This window comes from Pinus tabuliformis, chromosome Q (genome assembly GCF_031772625.1).
Source record: "Pinus tabuliformis cultivar Carrire ecotype Pingquan chromosome Q, CPIR1, whole genome shotgun sequence".
NCBI classification, from domain to species: domain Eukaryota; kingdom Viridiplantae; phylum Streptophyta; class Pinopsida; order Pinales; family Pinaceae; genus Pinus; species Pinus tabuliformis.
Window position 1 is genome coordinate 1,167,042,784 of NC_142296.1, and position 22,825 is coordinate 1,167,065,608.

A 22,825-nucleotide genomic window follows, 5' to 3' on the forward strand; every position below is an offset into this window, starting at 1 on the left:
CTTTACCTAGGGCTAAAAGGTTTAGCCTGTGATTATTTGTATTTTATGTAATTTTACTCTTTGAACATTTTGAATAGAAGGGATGACTCTTGCATTAGCAAAAAAAAAGAAATTACACATTCACACTATAAAATTATTATTATTATTATTATTTATTTATATATTTAAAAATACAATTTTAATTAAAAAATACAATTATAGTAAATTCCCAATAATAATATAACATGTTTAGATTAATTAAAATGAGTAAAATTTAATTTTTACGGGGTCTCAAAATCAATTTTTATTAAAAGAATAGAGAATAGAAAACACTCTTGCAAAATTAAACTATCACATCCAAGCTCCATCAAACTTTCCAAAATCATAAAAAAATCATCAAACTTTCCAAAATCATAAAAAAATCTAGGTAACAAATATATATATATTTTTTCTAAAAACAAATTGAAAAAAACATCTTTTTAATATTTTTTTTTTTCAAAAACAAATTAAAAATAAAAAAACACTATTGCATATGTCGTACTTAAACCTTAATTGCCCTGCTTAAACCTTAATTGTGCAAGGCCTTCTTTGTTAATTGTGTAGGCCATTGCAAAGAATGAATAAATTTATGGACTTGTTGTCCTTACCTTAGCTTTATTAATCAGCCCAATTACCACCACAAATTGTCTCCGAGCATTGTTCATGATGTTTGACGAGTACCCCACTCTGGCCATGAGCCATCCATTCCCTTATCCTCTTATCTACACAGGACAAGCACCCTGTGATCTTCATTATGGGCCATCGTTCCCCCCATTTGCATTCCATCGGAGCAACACAAACCAGTAAAGTCTGCACCTGCAAGCTTCATATTACAGGATCATCATCCAGGTAAGGTGAGAATTCGTGACCAAAGATCTTAGGTATTGGCAATTTACCAACTCACATTTTAGGGATTTCTTTGCAGGCCAAATAAGCCAGTTTGTGATGGGCATTATTCAATATTTGCTATTCACAATTCTCTGAAAATTTTCCTTTTTCCTCCCAAGGTTTTTTATCAGATTGAAATAGTGATAGTATTCTTCCCTAATTTTTGTGATGCTTGGGTGTTTGGGTGTTCAAAGCTTGCAGAGAGTTCAGTGTTATCAATTTTTTTTGTGTTTCTACGTCTGACTGGATTTTTGTTCTGTACAAGGAAAGAAGATGGCAGTAGCAGCAGCTGCTACATCGGCGATAACAGTTGCCTCAACTATTTCGGCTTACAGTCATGGAATTTCATCCAAGCCAAAGATGAACAAGGTGTACTGTGTAAGAGGCTTGAACTCATATGCAGGCCTCAAACCAGAGAACAAAGTGACGAGTCTAGGGGTGGCTGTGGATAGTGACAAGCAATTTGCTCAATTGGTGACTATGTGCAGGGCATCAAAAGCCAATTCTGGTGGTGGTCGTGGGGGAGCGCTGGCTTCAACTTGCAATGTTGCAGGAGAAATAGCGAGGATAGTGCCCATCATGAGTGCTTTGGTTCTCATTGGCGTTGCTGTTGGGTTTGTCCTCCTCCGTGTAGAGGCAGCTGTTGAGGAGTCTGAGGAGTAAGCAACCAGAGAAAAAAATACAGAACTTCATTTGTATGAGATAGGTAAATATTTGTATGAGTTGTAATGTGTTTGGAAGATTGATTGGGGAATATCCGAGATTGTATTAAAGCTTTGTTCCATGCTTTCTGCTTTAGAAGAAAGGCCTCCATGCCAACAAATCAACAAATTTTTATGTAGACAGGTTGAAACTAGTTTTGTGGGTTTGGTTATTTCTAATCCAGATTGGAAATGAACAAAGATTCCACTAGCTGCTTTCAAACTAATATAGATTTGCAGCTGCTGTCTTAGGGGCATCAAATTTTATGAATTTCTTAATTATAAAGTTTTGCTCTAAAGTTAGTATTCCTAATCCTTATTGCAGAGGAAAATGTGTTATAGGGGCATCAATTTTTTATGAATTTCTTAATTATAAAATTTTGCTCCAAAGTTATTCTTCCTATTCCTTATTCCAGAGGAAAATGTGTTATATTCATTATTCAGGAGGAAAGTGTGTGTACATGGACATTCTGTAGCCTTGTGAGGGTGGGAGTACTCCATCATCTATGGATGTATGTCTGTATATCTGGGGATTATTTAGGACTCATCAATTATGGACATTAACACAAATTTATCATCTAAACCTGGGTTTGATATGCATCAACCAGCTGCTCTCAAGTTCAAACAAACCGCCAATGAATCAAATATTGAAACTCTAGATATGCAATTTCAAGGTGCATCTCAAACCTAGCCTTAGGTGGGTCAATGCTAGTTACCAAACTTTTAGCTTGGATATTTGAATTGTCGTTCATGGATGATTGTACAATAATTATGAAGAAATAAAATAGTTTTGCCAACTGCTTGTGATAATGAAATTGTAAATCAATCCTATTGATCAGACCCAGACCCATATTGAGAGTATGAATTTGGGTTATTGATCAGGCCCAGACCCATATTGAGAATACAACTGTGGGTTCTGTTATGGTAGAGGTGCTTCATTCTAAATATTGAGAGTATGAATATGGGTTATTGATCAGGCCCAGACCCATATTGAGAATACAACTATGGGTTCTGTTATGGTAGAGGTGCTTCATTCTAATTCTAAAATAAATCGTATAGATCATGAAGATCTAAATGTGAAACTGATTACTTAAGAAATTCAAAGTTAAAATAAATTTATATGAATTTTTAGTAAAAACTGAATTATCTTTTTGATTTGTAACTGGACAGACATAATTTTTTTAACTAAACCTCTCTCACCCCAGAAGCTCCTTGTTTCTCCAGGTGCATAAATCTGTCTCACCTCAGAAGCTCCTTACCCCTTATTTCTCTAGGTGCAATTACTGTTCAACTGAGCAATTCCACTCAAAATTTAGTAGTAAAAACACAGCAATTTTATTGATATTGTAACTAGACAGACATAAATCTCTTAACTAGACAGGCATAAACCTCTTAACTAGACAGACAGAATCCTCTCTCACCCCAGAAAGCTCCTTGTTTCTCCAGGTGCATAAATTCCACTCAAAATTTAATAGTAAAAACGCACCAATGTTGAATGTAAAGAATTGTTTCCTTATTATCCTACTCTAGTGACTCTTCCTCGAGGTTCAATTACGGTTGAATATAATGAATTGTTCCCTTATTATCTTAATATAGTTATTCTTTCTCAAGGTTCTCAAGGTGCAATTAGAGTTCAGCTGAACCATTTCACACTCAAAATTTAAGAATAAAAACACACCAAAGTTTGAATATAAACAGTTGCTTCCTTATTATCTTACTATAGTTATTCTTTCCTTGATTCCTTGATTCTCAACAAGGTATTACCTGAGGAGCAGATCGAGTAAAAACTAATGAGAGTAAAAGGTATAATTTTTGATATTAAGTTGATTTAAATATATATTTTATTTTTTAAAAATTAAAGTTTATTATTTTTTGAATATGGCTTTCGGAGTTTTGGTGTTTGGAATTGATTTACAGTAGTCTTTGACGTTTAAAATCGAAAAGTAACCTATCCTGATCCTTACTTTCCACTAGAAAAAGCATTACGTATTCAGTGTTTTATGCAGGTTTTTTAATGGACATACCTTATTGAGCCCTTCCTCTGTCATACATCCAATCTAGTGAGTTTTAAAATGATTGAAGGCAGTAGTGAGTTTTAAAATGAGTGAAGGCAGTTGCATGGAATATAATGGAAACAAACAGTTGGATATATGGATTTGTTTGTAAGTCAGAGGTTTCAGAATTTCTTCAATATAGAAGGTAAAACAAGTTCATTTTCCAATCCCATCCTGGAATGTGGCCACAGTTTAAAATTGAATATATAATTGCAACCTAAAATTTATTATGAAAACGGCATAGGGTTTTGCTTGGATTAACAAGAAATCTTTTAACTTCAATGTATAAAAATCTATTTGTGAACTGTATAAGGTGTTTCAACTTCAATATATAAAAGCTATTTGTTTCAACTTCAAAATATAAGTGTCTTTTTGTGAATTGTATTAGGTGGTAAGTATGGGAATCTATATAATAATCATATTCAAATTACTTAGAATTTGTTTACTTAATTTTCTAAAATATTAAAAAACACAAAAGTACCCCATACATTTGCATGGAGCACTAATATGTGATATTCCAACTATCAATGATATCCGATTTCTATCCATACAATTTATTTTTGGACATTATTCCAACTATCAATGATATCCCATTCTATAAATAGAATTTATTTTTTTCCAACTAATTGTAGTTAATTTTCTACCAAATATCTTACTACCGCCTGTGATTAGTTGTGTGGTTATATTTTATTTTATTATACTGCTTTAGGCATGGTATTTATAAATAGAATTTATTTTTTTCTAACTAATTGTAGTTAATTTTCTACCAAATATCTTACTACCTCTTGTCATTAGTTGTGTGGTTATATTTTATTTTATTATACTGCTTTAGGTATGGTATTTTGTACATTGCTTTAGGTATGGTATTTTGTATTTTGTATTTTTTTTGATAGGTAGGCACCCACGAGGGATTTGAACTAGTGACCTATCGCAAGGAGTGCCTTAAGAGTGCACTCATTCACTGTCAATCCAAAGCCCCATGGGCCATGGTATTTTGTATTCAGTTTTGCTTTGATTTATATATTAGTTTGTCTTGGACATTTTTTTTTTTTTTTGCCACTTATCCATAGTTTAATATTAGGAATTCAATTTTTGTTATTATTTAAATTTATATATTTGTAAAGTGATTGGTTAAGATCTTATTATAGGATCTTTAGTAACTTCCATTTCTGTTATTTACCAATTTTTTGTTTTTAGATTTATTTCTTTTTTTAGATTTATTTCCTTTTTTTATTATTTCCATTTTCATGAATTCTAATTTTTTCTCCATATTTTCAATTTAAGATAACTTTTTATTATGTTTTTTTTCCCCTAGGAAAAAATCGTAATTTTATTCATGTTGATAAAATTACATTTTGTAGATGCTTAATAGCATATGCAGATGGCTGAATCTGTAATATCAGGCAGCGAACAAAAATAAAAGCTCAAAATGGCAAAAATTAGTTCCTGAGATGGCAGGAAGACAAAACAAATAGAAAATGTTAGCAGGCCTATTTCCTGCCTTTTTTCTTTTCTACTTTACGCCAGACTCCAGTGCTGATAGTGGGATCAAAAACAACAAGTTGGTTTTCCTCTGAGTGCGCTGGTTGATCTTTATCTGAGTCCGATCCTTCTGGGCTATGGGCTCTTTTGATTCCACTTATTTCCAGCTGTAAATTTTGCTGTTGTACCGCACTGTGTGTCTCCAGATTGGGTTTCTTAGACTCTTCCCCCTGCATCATTTGTGCATCTGTTGGTTCTGTTTTCAGTGCTTCCTCCTCCACAGGTTCCGTATGCTGCCAACCTTTTGGTTTTTTCTGTTGTTTCTTGTTCCCTTTTGTCTCCCTATTAGTCAATGGACATGCGTATTGCAGGTGCCCTGTCTGCAGACATCTTCGGCATCTGAATGCCGTGTTCTCATAGTCAAGATTTTGCGCCCACGTTGAATTATTAAAATTCAGTGTGATGTGGTCTGGCAATCCTTGACTTAGGTCCACCTCTACACATATTCTAGCATATGTGAATAATCCCCGCATAGCTCTGTCTTCATCTGTTTTAAGATGTTTTCCTAAAGAGTTCCCAATGGCTGTTAATGCTTTGCGGTGCCAAAAATGCAATGGGAGGTTATGCAGCCTTACCCAAACTGGTGTTGTCGAAACAATCATGTTGTTTGCATCAAAGTCCGGGAACCAGGGGGTGATGAAGAGGCCAGCACTTCCCCAAAACCAAGGCCCCTAGTTAATGATGTTGTCTCGTTCAAGTTCTGTGTTAAATCTGACTATGAAGAAACCCTTAGGGCATAGGTATATTTCACATTTGGTTGACCATGATGTAAATACCCACTGATGCAGTGCATCAGCTTTGGGCCAGTAACCATTAAATCTGCATATAACGGCATTTTGCATTAAATCTGAGTATAGATCTGATACCTCCGGCAGTGTTATAGTAAGTGAAGGTGATTCTTGCTTCTGTTCCACGATGTAGGGACCTGGTAGCTCGGGGGTGGATGTTGTTCTGTGATTCAGTGGTTCCTTTCCTTTGACTGCGTCGCGGAAGGTTCCTGTAGTTTTAGAACTGGTTCCCTTACAGCCTCCTCGTAGCCTCAGGTTGAGTATGATGGTTGAATCATTTGCAACTCCATAGTGCTGGAGTGATTGATGATCCTGCATGCAGAGTCCGGAGTATATGAGATTTTGGACTGTTACTGGAATTCCCAGTTTGATCTGGATCTCCTTTTTTAACCCTAAGACATTCATCCCTTCCCTGATCTGTATACAGTGATGTCTACCTTCTACGGATCTGATAAATATTTGAGTCAGAACTGACAGATCGGCCCTGTTCGTGCCCCGATCTATATGACTGAGCTTCAGATCTGGCGGATCTATAGTGATTCGGGAGTTTTCATGCCATTCCATTGAATAAGAGGGTTTGATGCCTCCTATCTGCGCTGTTCTGGCTATCTCTGCCCTTGCTTCTCCACTTCCGCCATCAATATCCATCAAGGATTTATGTTTATGGAGACCTTGAAATCTGTCTAAAAAAACCCTCATCTTAATGCGTACCTTGCTGATCGCGTCGGGCTCAATAAATTCATTGAAGACGGGATGTGCGATAGCGTGAACCCGGATCTCTGCGTCTTTGGTCCTCGTGTAGGCCACGCCGCCGTCCAATATGCTATGTCTCTGCCACAGCAATGTGTTTCCCCCATCGATCTGCAACCAGCTCTTCAGATCTATCAATATCTGCCTGAAATCTTTGATCGGCCATGCGAGTACAGGCATCAGGCATCCTTCGAGATCTGCTGCGGCTCGGTCCAGGTCCCTCTTGCCCCGGACACGGAAGTTTCTGGTTAAGCCTGAGGCTGCCATTCGATACCCTAGGTTCGCGTATTGTTTCAGAGAAATCGCCGCTCTAACACCTTTTGATCAACTTTTTATTATGTTAAAACAACTTATCTATATATATATATATATATATGACACACATATATATTATATATATAATAAGACATACATATATATAATTAATAAGACACATAAATATATATACAAAAATAAACATATATATTAAAGTGTATATATGTTAATATGAATAATATTAGTTAATCACATTTTTAATTTTTGGTGATGATATTTAACAATACAACATTTTATTAGTTGTTTTATTTTTGTGATGAATTCTTTGTCTTTATTATTTTTTAGTTTAATTAGCTACTATGTAGTCCTTGTTATAGTTTGAAAATAGGAATGTTGATATAACTGATTTTTTTCCAATTCAAATATCCTACTACTATAAATCCCAGTAAAGTTCATAAAATCTGTAATCCTTTATAGTCTAAAACATATAAAAGAAGTATTTAAACAGAAAATTTAAGATTGGTTACTTGTCTAATCATTGGCTCGACATAGGCTCTGTAACCTAATGTCCCACAATGTGATTCTAAGTTTATTTACCCACTTTATGTATACAAAGTGCAACTTTAGATGATGATTGTTCTCATGTGTCCATGGTATATTGACAACATTGTAGTGATCTCTTGCCTAAGCTTTAATTTTCTTGAATATTACGTTGAGAGGTGGAGGTGGATTCTCACTTATTATATATATAATAATGGGTACTTATAATAATAATAATAATAATAATGGGTAAGAGTTTGTGTTAATAACTTTGGATTAGGGATCAAAATTTTTACATGGTTTTTCCAGTACAAAATTTCTGATAACTAGAGATTGTTCAAGTAATTTGCAGACTCTTGGATTGTTGTTCCATACTAGTCTGAAGACATTAACATTGTAAACTCTACAAAAACTGCCCAGAATAAGACAAAATTTACATGATATCATAACAAAATATAGATGCTTGACATTACACAATTTACATAGTATCATAACAAAATATAGACGCAAGACATGACATAGTTTCAAATCTTCAAACTTAGCAATGATTATTTGCATTAGTACCGTCTCCTCTGAGTCGACACACTCTTTTCCCTTCAACAACAACACTGGGGCCTTCCTCTCCCACAATGTTCATAGAATTACCATTTCCAGTGATTTCTAAGGTTTTCAGTCGGTCACTAACTGCTCGGATTTCCTCTCTGAGTTCATCTATCATCTGCTCCATTTCAGGTCGATGCCGAAGAAGCTTGGCTTCCAGAAAAAAATGGAATGACATCTGCTGCCTCTCAACCATATCCTCAAGATTAGAGATGGAGACAAGCAGTGCATGTGAAGCATCCAATAATCTGTCTAATACAAGACTAGCCTCATTGTTATCTAGAGGGACGGGGAAATTGGCCATTGCGAAACTGGAGTTGAGCACCCAATTACTTTGTTCACAGTGGAAGGAGGAGCCCACAACATAACCAACTTGAGACAAGAACTCATTAGTACGACGAGGAAACCAAAGACTCATTATATCGGCAAGGTCATTACCAAACCACAAGCCAAGCATCATCCGAGGATCTATCTCCATTACCCAAAGATTAGCCGGATAGAGGAATGACAAAAATGGAATGGCGTCGAATCGCTGCCATAAATCCATTCTTCTGCTCGAGGCTCTTAACTCCGCAACCGAGATGAACTAGTCCAGATCCCACCCGTGAGAGAATAAATGGAAAATACATCACTTTCTCAAAATGTTCAAGGAGGCCAGCCACTTGAGTTCCCATTTAATAAGCCAGGACAAAGATTTGTGAGGCCAGAGGTAGGGATTTTGTTGGAGATCGGGTCTTGAGTTTTCTGCGACTTTGTGTAAAGGAGACTAGGGAACAAGCCAAGTAACCAGCTCGACAATGGGTTTGAGCTTCATCCTTTCCCTATTTATATGAAGGGAATTTGACCAACACTCAAGCACATAAACAAAAGGAGTAGAGGCACCCCTAACCATCATTTCAAAGTTTGTAAAATTCATTATCACTATGGGATTGAAAATATGCATACTTTATTATCCATTTCAAGTCTATCTTGTTCCATGGTAGAGCCTTTTTTGGCTAGCTCGTCAACTCCAATATTCAGATGTACAAGGATATGGCAGAATCCTAGTTTTTCAAATTGAGAGACAAAGTTAAGCACTCATAAATTCATATGAGGAGACAAAGAGCTTATTAATTCCTTCACCTTCATCATTTGTCAGATGACGATTATTGAGTCTCCAAAAACTATGAGTCTTAGAATTTTCTTTTCTATGACCACCTACAATCCTTTCTTGTTAGTTGCAATTCCTAAACCCCATGCAAATTAAGATACTATATTTTCATTGGGGTTGAAAAAAACCCCTCCACTCCTGCCTCCCCCTATTATTATTATTATGTAAAGTTGATGATGATGATATATATATATATATATATATATATATATATATATATGATGATGATGATTTTTATTTTTATTTATTTATTTTTTAATTCACCACATACTTAACTACTGAGATTAAACCCAATTGACAAGTCTATCATGATATATCTTGTATTACAATATATTTGTGGCTGCTCCTATTATAAACATGCATTTCATACCACTGAATTTTCCATGTGAATTTGGTCTGTCGTAGGATACAATTTTAATCCACGTTTTAAGAATTTGTAAGAAATGTTCAAATCCACGAGACTAATAACTTTACTACATTATAAAATAATGATCTAAATAATATGTTTTGTCAGTGGCATGTTTGTTGATTAAGTGTATGCTTATTATTGCATTATATTGTAGTAACAATGAATTTTAACTAACATATTAATAGCAATAATGTTTGTTAATTGAGTAAATATTTACTTCATTATATTGCAACAATCAAGCCATTACATCAAAGTTTATTATGTTGCTGAAAATTGAATTTGGGTAGGTGGATCTTAATCATTCTTCTCAACCATTCCAAATAAACCAAATTGATATATGTGTGTGTTTATGTTGCTGAAAATTGAATTTGGGTAGGAGGATCTTAATCATTCTTCTCAACCATTCCAAATAAACCAAATTGATATGTGTGTGTGTGTGTGTGTTTCTGACAAATTTGTGTGGGGTTTAGTCCTCACCAGAGCAAAGGTTTAAATTTCATGGGGAAGGGTTGAGGATAGGATCCACCTTTAGGGGAATTAAACTATTCCAAGGAGTGTCCAAGCTTAACTGAGTTTCACACAATATTGGTGATAGTATCCCTCAGTGAGAAGATTTCACACAATCTTGGTGATATCATCCTACTAGTGAGGAGATTCTTCCATCCACCATTAACACTGCTCCCAACTTATATATATATATATATATATATCTTAAATTTTAAATAATATTTATGTGAAATTTAAAATAATAATGAATAATAATTATGACATAATTTGAAATAAAAAAATAAATTTAATATGTTAAGATATTTGAAATCTTAATTATCACACTATTACATTAATATTTTTCCATGTCAATTTTTTTTATTAAAAATTATTTAAACATCATTTATAACATCATTTAAGTTTAAGAAATTTAAACATCATTTATAACTATGATCACAAAACCATAAAATAGGAGCAAAACAAAAGTAAACAATGACTAAGGGTACCAAACTTCCTTATTCAAGAGTACAATTCCTTCATTGAATTCTTCTTTAATATAAGTCCCTTCTTGAAGGACGAGTGCTTTCTTTGAAAGACATTCATTTTACGACTAATATGAGCAAAGCATATCCATCTAAAAGTTCTTTTCAATTTTCTACATGCTCTTTTTATGGGCCCTGGTTCTAAATTATCCACTCTATTATGATTGTTAGCCCAATTAATAACAAGTTTAGAGTCACCCATTACCTATATTCTTTGGTGACCCATCTCATTGACTAAAGAAAGAATAACCCACAAAGCAACAAATTCCACTTTGTTGTTGGATCCTTTGCTCACTACATCATGTGAAAGCAATGTGATTAATATAAATAGAAAACAACTCTAACTCCTTTTGTCGGATGGCCTCGATTGGTAGGGTTTGGCTATTTATAGAATTTTACTTTTATACTATTGACTAACCATTTAATTTTGATTTTCTCCCATGTATGGAAAAATCTTATGATTAATGTTGAGAATAGTGCCACGTGGTCTAGATTCATAAACTCCATGAGACTCGCACATGTATGTTTGTTTTAGAATGAAATAGTATTGAGTATATACATGATAAATGGATCTAAGACAAATGATATAATTTGTAACCAAACATTGAATGTTAATAAAAGTACATCATTGGTTGCAGAAGAGAGGGAAAAAAGAAGGGAAGTTATGACTCCACAAGAAGGGAAAGACAAGGGGGATTAGTAGGCTAAACAAAAGGACCTTAGTAAGGTCGCTAACCTAAATTCTTGTCAAACTTAATGATGTCCTTGTTTATTAGCTAGTTATGATTTAATTAAACCTTAGGGGGATTAGTGCATGACCCTTCATGTCATGAAATTAACTCTTTTACCTTTAGCATGCAATAAAACTATTATGATTAATATGGTGTTTCTTATTTTGAAGGTTCAAGAGGAAATATTGAAGGTGAGTTCCTTTCAATATTAGAGAGAAAACTTACTAGAAATCATGAATTTTCCCTAAAGATTGTCCTTTGTCTAGGAAATTTGGGAAATTTTGCTAGAGCAAACTATTATGTGTATATTGAATTCAAATTGTGAAATCTACAACCACAAATTAATAGAAAATTATGGTTATATGCAATTCTATTGGCTGTAATTGAGGAAAATTTGTTATAGTTGATAATCCGTAGAATTGTAGCAACAATATTTCTTGGCTAGCATGTGCTGAAGCCCCAGAGAAGTGGGATATATGGAGGGACCATTGAGCAAAGAAGTGGATCTCATACCTTGGGTTGTGTAGAATGATAGGGAAAAGGGATGTGGATTGGGTATTGTTGTGGGTGTAATTAATAAATATGAGCTTGGGAATTGGGCCATGAGAAGATAAATAAGAGCCTACCATAGGTAGAGTGTGTCCTTTGTGGATTCATAGATTCAGCTTGAGTGGAGCCTCTATTGTAGAGAGAATTAGTTTAGTAGGCAATGTATGGTTGGGTGAAACATGACTTTTCTGTAGCTAGTTGTTGGATAATTCCATATAGGTAAGTGTTTCCATATGTATCTATGAATTATGTTGAATTGATACTAGATTGTTATGGTTATTTCATGGTTGAATTAATTTCCAAATTGTTCTGCTGGTTACATGAGTTAACCTACATTTATGATTTTTGGTTTCATGAATAATTGAATGGTTACAATTATGTTGCACAATTGAGTACTATGATACTTGCTTATGGTAAATAGTTAATAAGAGTACAATGAGTTTGGTTCCTTAGTAAATTGGCATGAATTTGAGTTGTTTAAAGAAGTACCCCATATCCTTAAAGTGCATTGAGGGTATGGTATTAAAGATATTGGTTAGAACACTAGGGCTATATGAGCCAAAAGTCAGATGCATATGAAGAAATTACAATTACGTGACAAGTTTGTGACACAATTTTTGTATGAGAATAATTGGGGAAAATAGTGTGTGAAGTTTGCAAATGTTGAATTGACCACTGCAATTACCTAATTGGAAGGATATTAGAGTATTTTGGTAGCTCACAAAGGCATAAATGAAGAAATGCCTAAATTTTAGAGTTAGCACAATGGAGATATTGGGAAAATGTAGTTTTTAAGCTAAATGTCTGACAAAATGTCCATGAGGAGAAAGGGTTGTCTAGAGCCCTAAATCCTAGTTTATACATGCAATTTTAATATCAATGTATTCATTGGAAGACTAATTCAAAGGGAAGTAATTTTGATGGCTTAGACCTTGGAGAATTGATTTATATTTCTCCATAACTTAAGAAGAAGAAGATACCTATAACCTTGATTTGATAAAAATGATGATGTGCATACTTACCAACATTTAAAAGAAAATTCTACAAATTTGGAATTGAGATGTATCTAATAGTTTATTGGTATGGACACTTCTTACAGGCTCCAAAACTATAGTAAAGGCAAGTAAATAACATAATTAAAGAATGTTAGTGAAGGGAAGACATGGAAGATATAAAAATATTTGACATTCATGAAAAAGACATTAGAGGCTGAATATAAACAAATAAGAGATAGAGTATAACAAACATGGAAAAAGATTAGAATCATTAGATCTTGTTGAAACTATTAAGAGTTTGAAGATGGAGGTGCAAAGTTGATAAGGAGAGGATGTTGAAAGATCAAGAGAGAGAAATAAACTAAACAACTAATTACTACAAATCTTAAATCATTTGCAAAAACAAATGAAGAATGGTTAAGGCTCAAGGTATGAGGAAAGAGGTAGAGTCCATTCAATAAGAGAAAACCATGGAAATCTTGGCACTCAAGAAGAGCTGCCAGAACTCGAAGTCATCATTTCTCACTAGCACATTCAACAAACAAAACATATGCATCTAATGAACCATAGAGCAATCCATAAGTGTCTCCATACATACATCAAAGGAGAAGATATGTGCAAAGTCAACTGCAAGGAGAGATAAGAAGATCAAACTTACCACTTTTGATGGTGAAAATAAGATAGGAGAGGATGTTTAAGTTTAGTTTCTAAGAATAAGAAAGTACATTTAATTATAGAATTATCCATCTGATCTAGAAGCCATAATGAATCAACGACGAAAATATTCTAATTGGTGGGACTAGTTGAAGCAAGTTAGGCTTGATGAAAGGAGGATTTCTTGGAAGCAATTCAAGAAATATTTCCAACAACAATATCATTTTGAGCATTACTATAGCAATAATATACATGGATTATTTGAACTCAAGTTGGGAAATATGACCATGGAATAATATGAGAAGAAGTTATTGGAGCTACCGAGGTATGTTAGTTATATTAAAGAGGAGATGGTAGAGATACATAGGTATCTAAATGGGTTTCTTTCATTCTACAAAGATAAAATTAAATCTGATAAACCTAAGACTATTGAAGAGGTAATCAGGAAGGCCAAATACTTTTATGACAAGAGAAATGGTAGAGCATATTTTTAAAAGTCTTGGAGAGATAACATGGATATGAAAGATTGGAGGAAGAAGGGATTTCAATATCCTTTCTTCAAGAATATTCCTAATACATATCAATGGATTTGGGTAGGTCATAGTAGATCTAAGATGGTAAAATTCCTGGGAAAAAGGAAAGGCAACCAATAAAATGTTGGGATGTGAAGTAAATCATTTATATAGAGGTTTCCCTCAAAATGAAGGCATAACAAGGAACACACACAACATATTGATGGAAACTATAGTGGAATATGTGGGAAAGAAAATTCCAAGTGTGTATGTTTCCTTGAAAAACTGATATGCAAACTATCATTCCAATGTAACTAAGGTTGAAGATAAGATTTCCTATCTAACTATTTCAATATTTACTGATTTAGTAGCAACCGTGGTTACATTTCCCCTAAATTGGTTGAAATATTTCATTTGAAAAGAAGTAAGCATGAGAAATAATGGTTTTCTTGATTGGCTATTGAAACTAATAGGAAAATTAATTAGATCATCAAAGGTTGCTAATTATATATGGATGGTATTAACATAGTTGCAGACATAAACAAAATGCAACTTGATTTGTAAGAAATTATTATTAGAATGGATTGGTTCAATACACATCATGATGTCCTTGATTTTCATAATAATATTTTCACGTTCCAACTACCCCAACAAGGCCCACAAGATTTTGGTGCTTCCTCTCCTAGGGTTAGGTTTTTGGATGTTCAGGGTTTCCCAATTTTTCTTGATGATAAAAAGTCATGAGATTCTCATTGTAACTCAATTCATAAGGCATGTAGACATCACATCTCTTCTTAGAGAGAAGCTACCATCGTTTGAGATAATATATTTCCTTTCTGCATGTAAACAATTTTTAGCAGGTGTTATTTATTAATTTAAGTTCTATTTTCTTGTATCTCTGCATTTTTTTTTAAAATATGTTTTTCATTTCATTCCTTTATAGATATAGATAAGTGGTATCAAGGCGGTCTACTCTTTCTTTGTTTTTTTGTGCATGTTCCTAATGAGGTCGGGGTATAAGGAGTTGGGACTTGAACTAGTTGAATCCTTGCAAGATCGGCCTCACTGACCCAGATGACCTTCCATGGTGGAAGAAAATAAAGATAACGGAGCAGGAGATCCAACAAAAATGTTGCTCTAAGAGGACCTAGAGCGACAGAGGAATGAGATGATGGACAATGTTTCCTAGTTCCCTCCACAATTATTAGTGGGCAAAGCATCTTCATCCAATAGTCACTTCGGGGGCACCACCCCCTTTAAGGTACAAGTTAACTTTGACATTCCTATATTTGAAGGCTAGATAGACCTAGGTGCCCTAGATAGATGGTTAAATACGCCGGAGGGATATTTTTTAGTCCATAATTTTTTTGATAGGGAAAATATTACTTTTTCCCTCTTCAAAGCCGCAAGCCATGTCAAGGATTGGTGGGAAACTTACTGTGAGCATAGGGATGAGGAGGAACCTTCACTATTTTCAGCCACACCCTCTTGGAATTATTTTCGAGATGCCGTCAAGGAACAATATTACCCTGTCGAGAGTTATGAAGATAAGTACAAAAATTGGACTACACTATGGCAAGAAAGGGACCAATATGTGTCAGAGTTCACGAATATTTTCCATACCCTACGCACAAAGTTAGGTATCAAGGATTCTGAGTAGCATATGATACTCAAGTACCGTGGCTTTCTGCACAAATACATCTAGACAAAAATGGAGTTCCTGGACATCTCCTTGCTTGGCGCATCATACCGATATGTTATAAAGAGCGAGCAAAAATTTAAACAAGTGAGACTTTGGATTTATGAATTTGAAGTAGGGGAAAAGCACCTCCAAATTGTAGACCAAAGGATAGAGCCAAGGTGGAGCGACCTAGGACAACCTATTGAAGCCACAAACCAATAATAACAACAAAAATAAAATAAGGACACAAGAAAGTGGTGTGAGTTCCACAAGATTCCTACCCACAATAAAAATGAGTGTCATGTTAAGAAGTCACTAGTGGCTGAGGTAAAAACTTTAGAGTCAGATGCTTGCTCTAACTCCAAGCCATAACCCAACAAGGGAAACAAAAAGGGAAAACAAATTATTAATGTAGAGCCGAGTGCCACTGTTGCCACCACCAAGGTCCAGAAGATTGAGCCTGAAGATCTAGAGGAGGGGGAGCATCTCTTCCACTCACAGATATGGGTGAAGGGTTCTCCACCACAGTTCATTGTCAACAATGGGATCAAAAATAACCTCATCTTAGCAAATATAATTAAGTGGTTGGGCCTACTAACCACACCGCACCCGCAACCATACACTATTGGGTGGATCCACCAAGGACGAGATACACACGTCAACCAATAATGCGCCTTCCATACAACATCAAGCCCTTCATGGAAGAGGTAGTGTGTTATGTTGCTCCTCTTGAAGTTTGTGATGTTTTATTAGGCCAACCATACTTGTGGAAGTGTCATGTTGTGTATGAGTCCACACCTTGAATTGTTATTATTACTTTGGGCATAAAACTATACATGATACCATAGGTAGCCTTGCCTACTGCCATTTCTTTGATCTCTTCTAAGCAATGCAATAAGATCGTCTCCCACACTGGTAAATTTGTTTTATTTCTGATTCACTCTCAAAGTAAAGGGAAGATCATGGCCCCTAAAAATGGTTCCTCTGTGCAGCAAAATGAAGTTGATAAGGTCATGGAAGAGTACAAGGACACGTTCTCCTCACCCACAGGGGTACCCTTGCACTGTCAAGTCAAGCATTTGATCGACCTGACTCCCAGAGCACCTCTACCCAATGTGCCAGTATACTGCCGCTCACTTCTAAATAATGAGGAAATCAAGTGGTATATCTAGGAGTTTCTACAAAAATGGCACATCTAAGCAAGTTCCTCACCATGTGGGAGCCAAATTGTACTCATACAAAGAAGGATGGGACCTGGAGGCTCTACATTTATGATTGGGCATTGAATAAATCACCATCAAGAACTGATATCCAAGCCCATGGATTGATGATCTTATGGACTAGCTTAAGGGGGCCAAGTACTTCAACAAGAATTGATTTGAAGTTTTGCTATCACCAAGTTCCAATAAAACCCACAAATGTATGGAAAATCACCTTCAAATCTAAGGAGGGTCTCTTTGAGTGGTCAGCCATGCCCTTCAGGTTAACGAATGCCCCTACAACTTTTATGAGGCTGATGGATGACATATTGCAACCTTTCACCAAATTGTTCATGGTTGTATATCTAGACGACTTCCTTTTCTTCAATAAGAGTTGGGCATAACATCTGCACATATTCAACATAATTGATTTGAAGTTTTGCTATCACCAAGTTCCAATAAAGCCCACAAATGTATGGAAAATCACCTTCAAATCTAAGGAGGGTCTCTTTGAGTGGTCAGTCATGCCCTTCAAGTTAACGAATGTCCCTACAACTTTTATGAGGCTGATGGATGACATATTGCGGCCTTTCACCAACTTGTTCGTGGTTGTATATCTAAATGACTTCCTTTTCTTCAATAAGAGTTGGGCATAACATCTGCACATATTCAACAGGTCCTCCAAACCCTGCGACAACTCCAACTATTTTCCAACTTGGAGAAATGCTCCTTACGCATTAACTAGGTCAAATATTTGGGCTACATAATTGATGAGCATGGCGTGCATGTGGATTCATCTAAGATCCAAGTCATTTGGGATTGGCCAACCCCAACAACTTTAAGAGAGCTTCACAACTTTTTGGGTCTATTAGCACTCCGTAAAATCTCTTTAGCCTGAGAAAAGGGCTACAGAGGTAGCCACAAACCGCTTTGGGCTAGAAACTGGTCTTTTCTAGCCAGAGGGGGCTCCTCCCTCACTCAAAGATATAACGACTTTAAAGCATAGATTTATAACAGAGACCAGTTCTGACAAAGGAATTATGAAAGTATTTGGTTGAAGAGTGAATGGTCAGCTAGGTTATAACACATGATCAATTTAGCCTTTTACTCATTTACCTATGCAAGCAAACCGAGAACTATTACAAGTGCTTGTAAGCATGACTTTGGGATACAATGATATGTTGTAGTATAGAGGAGATAAAATGAAACAAAACAAATTCTTCCTTTGCAATAAGATAATGTTGTTTATATTGGAGAAAGAGAGACTAAACATAGAAGATAACATGCATGAGTATATAACATTTCATTTGAAACTGAAACGTGAAGACAATCGAAAAAGAGAAGCTAAACTGAATTCTGAATCAACTGACATCAAATACTCATAAAACATAGAGAGGAAATAAAATTACTAAACAATAAACAAAACAAATCCCATACACCATACCGTAAAAATCCTTGTACAGTGAAATCGACAACCCTCGATACATAAGAAACATGCACCATGAATTGATCACACAAGCATGAATCTCAAAAAATTAATAGTAACACATCGCTCAACCATCAACAACCATTTCCATATGAATTAATCATTTTAAATAGAAATACAATAGCCAATCCATAATGTCTAGATGCATCGCATCTTTGATCCAACAAAGGATCAAATCAAAGTAAAATTAGGAAACCTTTTTGTTGTTTCAAGTATTTTTCTTCTAAATAAAAAAACATAGAGCGTTCTTATCTTAAGAAAAGCACTAAATCACTGGAAAAGAAATTGTCTTTGAAGCATATCTTCTTGGAATGAAAATAAAAAAAGCACAAAAGCTGACTACTGACTGTGTAGTGCCTACGCAATGGATTTTGAATAGGCCATATCTCATAAACAATAATTCCTGTGTAAAAAAGGAGGGAGGTTATTGTTGATTATAATTTTCTAAAGATAAACCTCTCTCATTTTTTCTGAATTCTTCCCCATCTTCCTAGAAATCGCCCTGCAAAACCATGACTAAAACAAAGTATTTGTGCAGTCCGAAAATAAGGATTTGAAGATTCAATCAATTCTCTCAATTGGTGACACTTATGAAAAATAAGGAAGAGGTTATTGTTCTTTGCCTTGTCCTTGAGAAAAACCTCTTTCAGTTTCCAAAAAATCTCATTCATGTGGTCGGAAACCGCTATGAAAAATGGTGACTAAAATAGAGTGTTTTTGCAGCAAATTCCCATAGTGATGAGTATAGGGGAGTGGTAGTGGTGTCATGGCCAGGATAGGTTTAGAACAAAGGGAGGTGTTTGGTCTACTGTTTTCCTCAATGTAGATGTTATGAATGCAAGTCTTAGGGTCAATACCTTTCATATCAGTATACTCCCATGCAAACGCAGTAGAATGTTTTTGCAAGATTTTGGTTAGCTCTTCCTGTTGTGACTTTTCCAAATTTTTATTGATATTCAATGTTTTACCTGGAAAAATCTCAATGGCGGAGCTACCGAACTCTTCCATAGAGTAAAGAGACATTTTTCTAGATGATAGATACTCAATGTCAGAATCTAACTGAAATTGTGTGTGGTCATATTCTGAAGATGTTTCAAAATTTTCTAATGTGTTCAGAATTTTACTATCTTCACTGATTTCAGAAATGGTAAAGACAGGTTGTATAGTGTCCTCATCATCGACCCATTCATTATCTCCTACTTCTATAATTGCTTTTGCTGGAGGATACAAATTGAACTTCTTTGTCGAATTACCATAAAAAATGTACATATCTCCAGATAGACAACTAATGAAAGCATCAGCTGTGGCTAGCCAAGGTCTTCCTAAGATGAGTGGGTGTCCTTCTAAATTACTCTTGGGAGTCAAAATCATGAAATCTACTGGATATTCCCAATAATCTAAGGAGACTGAAATATCTTCTAATACGCCATCTAGTTTGATTATTGATCTATTTGCAAGTTGCAGTAGGGTAGGTGTAAAAACAAGATTAGGAAGTTTTAGCTGTTCCATAGTCTGTCTACTCATAATGTTGATAGCAGCTCCTAAGTCAATCAAAGTATTTGGAATTTCTACCCCATTTATATGTGTTTTGACAATTGGACTCTTGGTTTCCTTCCTGGTCTTTTGAGACTCAACTCCTTTATTGTTTTTGCTAGAATAGGATTCTCTCTAATGGCTTGTAGCAAGGGAATATTGATACAGACATTCTTTAATTCATCTAGGAAATCATAGTCAGGCAACAAGATTTGTTTTTCCACCCCTTTGTCAATTTGTAATATTTCAGGGAAAGGAGGTGTGGATGAAGATGCAGGTTTCTCAACTATAAGAGTTGTGGGGGTTGACTCTTTTTCTTTTTCTTTTTGAGTGTTTGGGTTTTGAAGAGATGCTTCAGAACCTTTATTGGCCTTAATAGAATCTTCCTCAGAAATAATTTTCTTTTGAGCACCTATAGAAGGTTTTTCTAAAACCCTACCAGATCTAAGTTGTACATCATTGAGAGGAACAATCATATAGGTAGGAAATTGTTGTCCTTCTACCATGTAAGAATTATAAGGATTTTTATTATTGGGATTTGGCAATGGATGGGATGGTAGTTGATTTGTCTTTTGTTGGAATGGAAGCAAGAGTTGAGAATTTGGATTTTGTTGAGAAGGTTGTTGTGGTTGAAATGGAAATGAAAGTTGTGGATTTTGATTTGGAAGTTGTGGATTTTGTTGATTTTGAAAAGATGGAGGATATTGATAAAATTGAGCAAATCTCCCATAAGGATTTTGCATACCTTGTACTCATGATTGCAATGGATTTTGAGGTTGGGACCAAGGTTGTTGCCAAAGATTCCAATTTGGTGGAGGTTGAGAGTCTTCCATATAGTCATAATTTCGGCACACGACTTCAAACTCAAATAGAAATGTTTTAGGATCCTCACTTCACAACCCATAAAACTTTGGGAGGACAGATGGTGAGATGTTTTTCATTGTTGTATGAGATTCCTCATCAACTATAGGAAATCCAAACGAGTTATCTCCATCCCTATTTCCCCCATTGTTACCTCTACCTCCTCCATTGTTTCCTCCTCCTCTACCTCTACCTCTACCTCCTCCTCCAAATCCGTTTACTACTTCCTTTGTCATGATAGTTTCTTCAGAGATTTCAGAGTCCTCTGGTTCTTCTACTAATGGCGAACGAGGAGGAATTTCTCCCTCTTCTTCTTTAGGTGATTCTACTTCTTTGATTACAATCTATTCTCCTGTAGAAGTGAAGAAAGGTTCTTTCCCTAAGTCAGATTTGGTGGATAGTGTGGGAGAGTCTCCTAATTCAGCTGCTGCCCCTTGAATTGCAAGAATCATAAGGCTGGGAGTGTGAGTTGGAGATGATGGAGGTGTATCTTGTCTATGCCTTGAAGTAGATGGAGTTGTAAAAATCGAACTCTTGGCCCTAGCTATAAACCTTCCCCTAGAGTCTCTTGCTCTATGCATGTCATTTTTTATTTTTTATCTTCAAGTCAGGATAATAATTCTCTTTCTGATCTTCCAGATCACACTAGGTGCAAGAAGAGAGCATACTCAAGAAATTATTAAACCAATAACTCTCTTTTCTGATCCTCCAAATCACACTAGGTGCAAGAGGGGAGCATACTTTGAGAAGTTATCAATTTTTACCTTCCTTGAAAATTTTTTCCTCTTTTTTTTTTAAGAAAAATTGGCTACCTAGTTACACTTCCCCGGCAACGGCGCCAAAATGTTTGGTCAATTTAGAGTGTCCTAAATTGCTATATTAATTGTCAATCTGGGAGTCGTAAACTGTTGAAGTGCGGCGCACTATATGTGCAAGATAACCTATTTCTTACTTTTTGTCGTTTTTGATTTTTATTTCGTTTTTGGGTTTATCTTTGTTGATTTCCTAATGTGAGATGGAAATTCTAAAAGACAAGTATGGATATAAATGTTCAAGGCAATGATGTCCTTTAAAATGATTTCCAACTTCAAACTTTTCAAAAAGGTTTTAAAACATGCAATGATGAAATTAATTCCTAAAAGAGAATGAAAATGTGCCACTATTCTAATTAAACAAATAGTGAGCTATTGATCATGAAACCATTATCCTTGCTGCTGTCTAAATACAAAAGAAACTGTACTCAAAGAAATCCAAAAATTGCAAGCAAAGTAAAGCTAAAATCAAATTACATCAACTCATATTCTGACCCCTCACCATTAGTCTCGCTATGGCTTTCGGAGGTAATCATAAACAACTTGAGCAATCTGATATCTAATTTGCAGAAAAATAAACTAATATCAAATTACACACTCATACTTCAATCCCTCACCATTAGTCTCGCTATGGCTTTCAGAGGTAACTGATAATGACATGAGCAATTTAATATCTAACTTGCAGAAAAATAAACTAATATCAAACTACACACTCATACTTCAATCCCTCACCATTAGTCTCGCTATGGCTTTCAGAGGTAACTGATAATGACATGAGCAATTTAATATCTAACTTGCAGAAAAATAAACTAATATCAAACTACACACTCATTCTTCAATCCCTCACCATTAGTCTCGCTATGGCTTTCGGAGGTATCATGATAATGACTTCAGCAATTTAATATCTAATTTGCAGAAAAATAAGCTAATATCAAACTACACACTCATTCTTCAATCCCTCACCATTAGTCTCGCTATGGCTTTCAGAGGTAACTGATAATGACATGAGTAATTTAATATCTAATCTAACTAGTAAAGAAAATGAACAAAACTGAAATAAATAAAACAATGCTGGAATTAAAAGCTAAG

General features: G+C 35.1%; 1 protein-coding gene across 7 annotated transcripts; it reads left to right on the plus strand.

Moving 5' to 3' along the window:
- Window positions 1-717: 717 nt before the first annotated feature.
- Window positions 718-1,920, plus strand: LOC149223837 (cytochrome b6f complex subunit (petM)). Of its 7 annotated transcripts, none has more exons than XM_089385935.1 (2): window positions 718-872; window positions 1,172-1,920. In XM_089385935.1, exon 2 carries the CDS (start codon window positions 1,180-1,182, stop codon window positions 1,567-1,569), a length of 390 nt encoding a protein of 129 aa, XP_089242061.1. In that variant the 5' UTR covers window positions 718-872; window positions 1,172-1,179; the 3' UTR covers window positions 1,570-1,920. The 7 variants fall into 7 exon arrangements, with proteins under 7 accessions (XP_089242061.1, XP_089242062.1, XP_089242063.1 ...); XM_089385936.1 differs by having other exon boundaries at window positions 1,177-1,920; XM_089385937.1 differs by having other exon boundaries at window positions 719-872; window positions 1,180-1,920.
- Window positions 1,921-22,825: the final 20,905 nt, after the last annotated feature.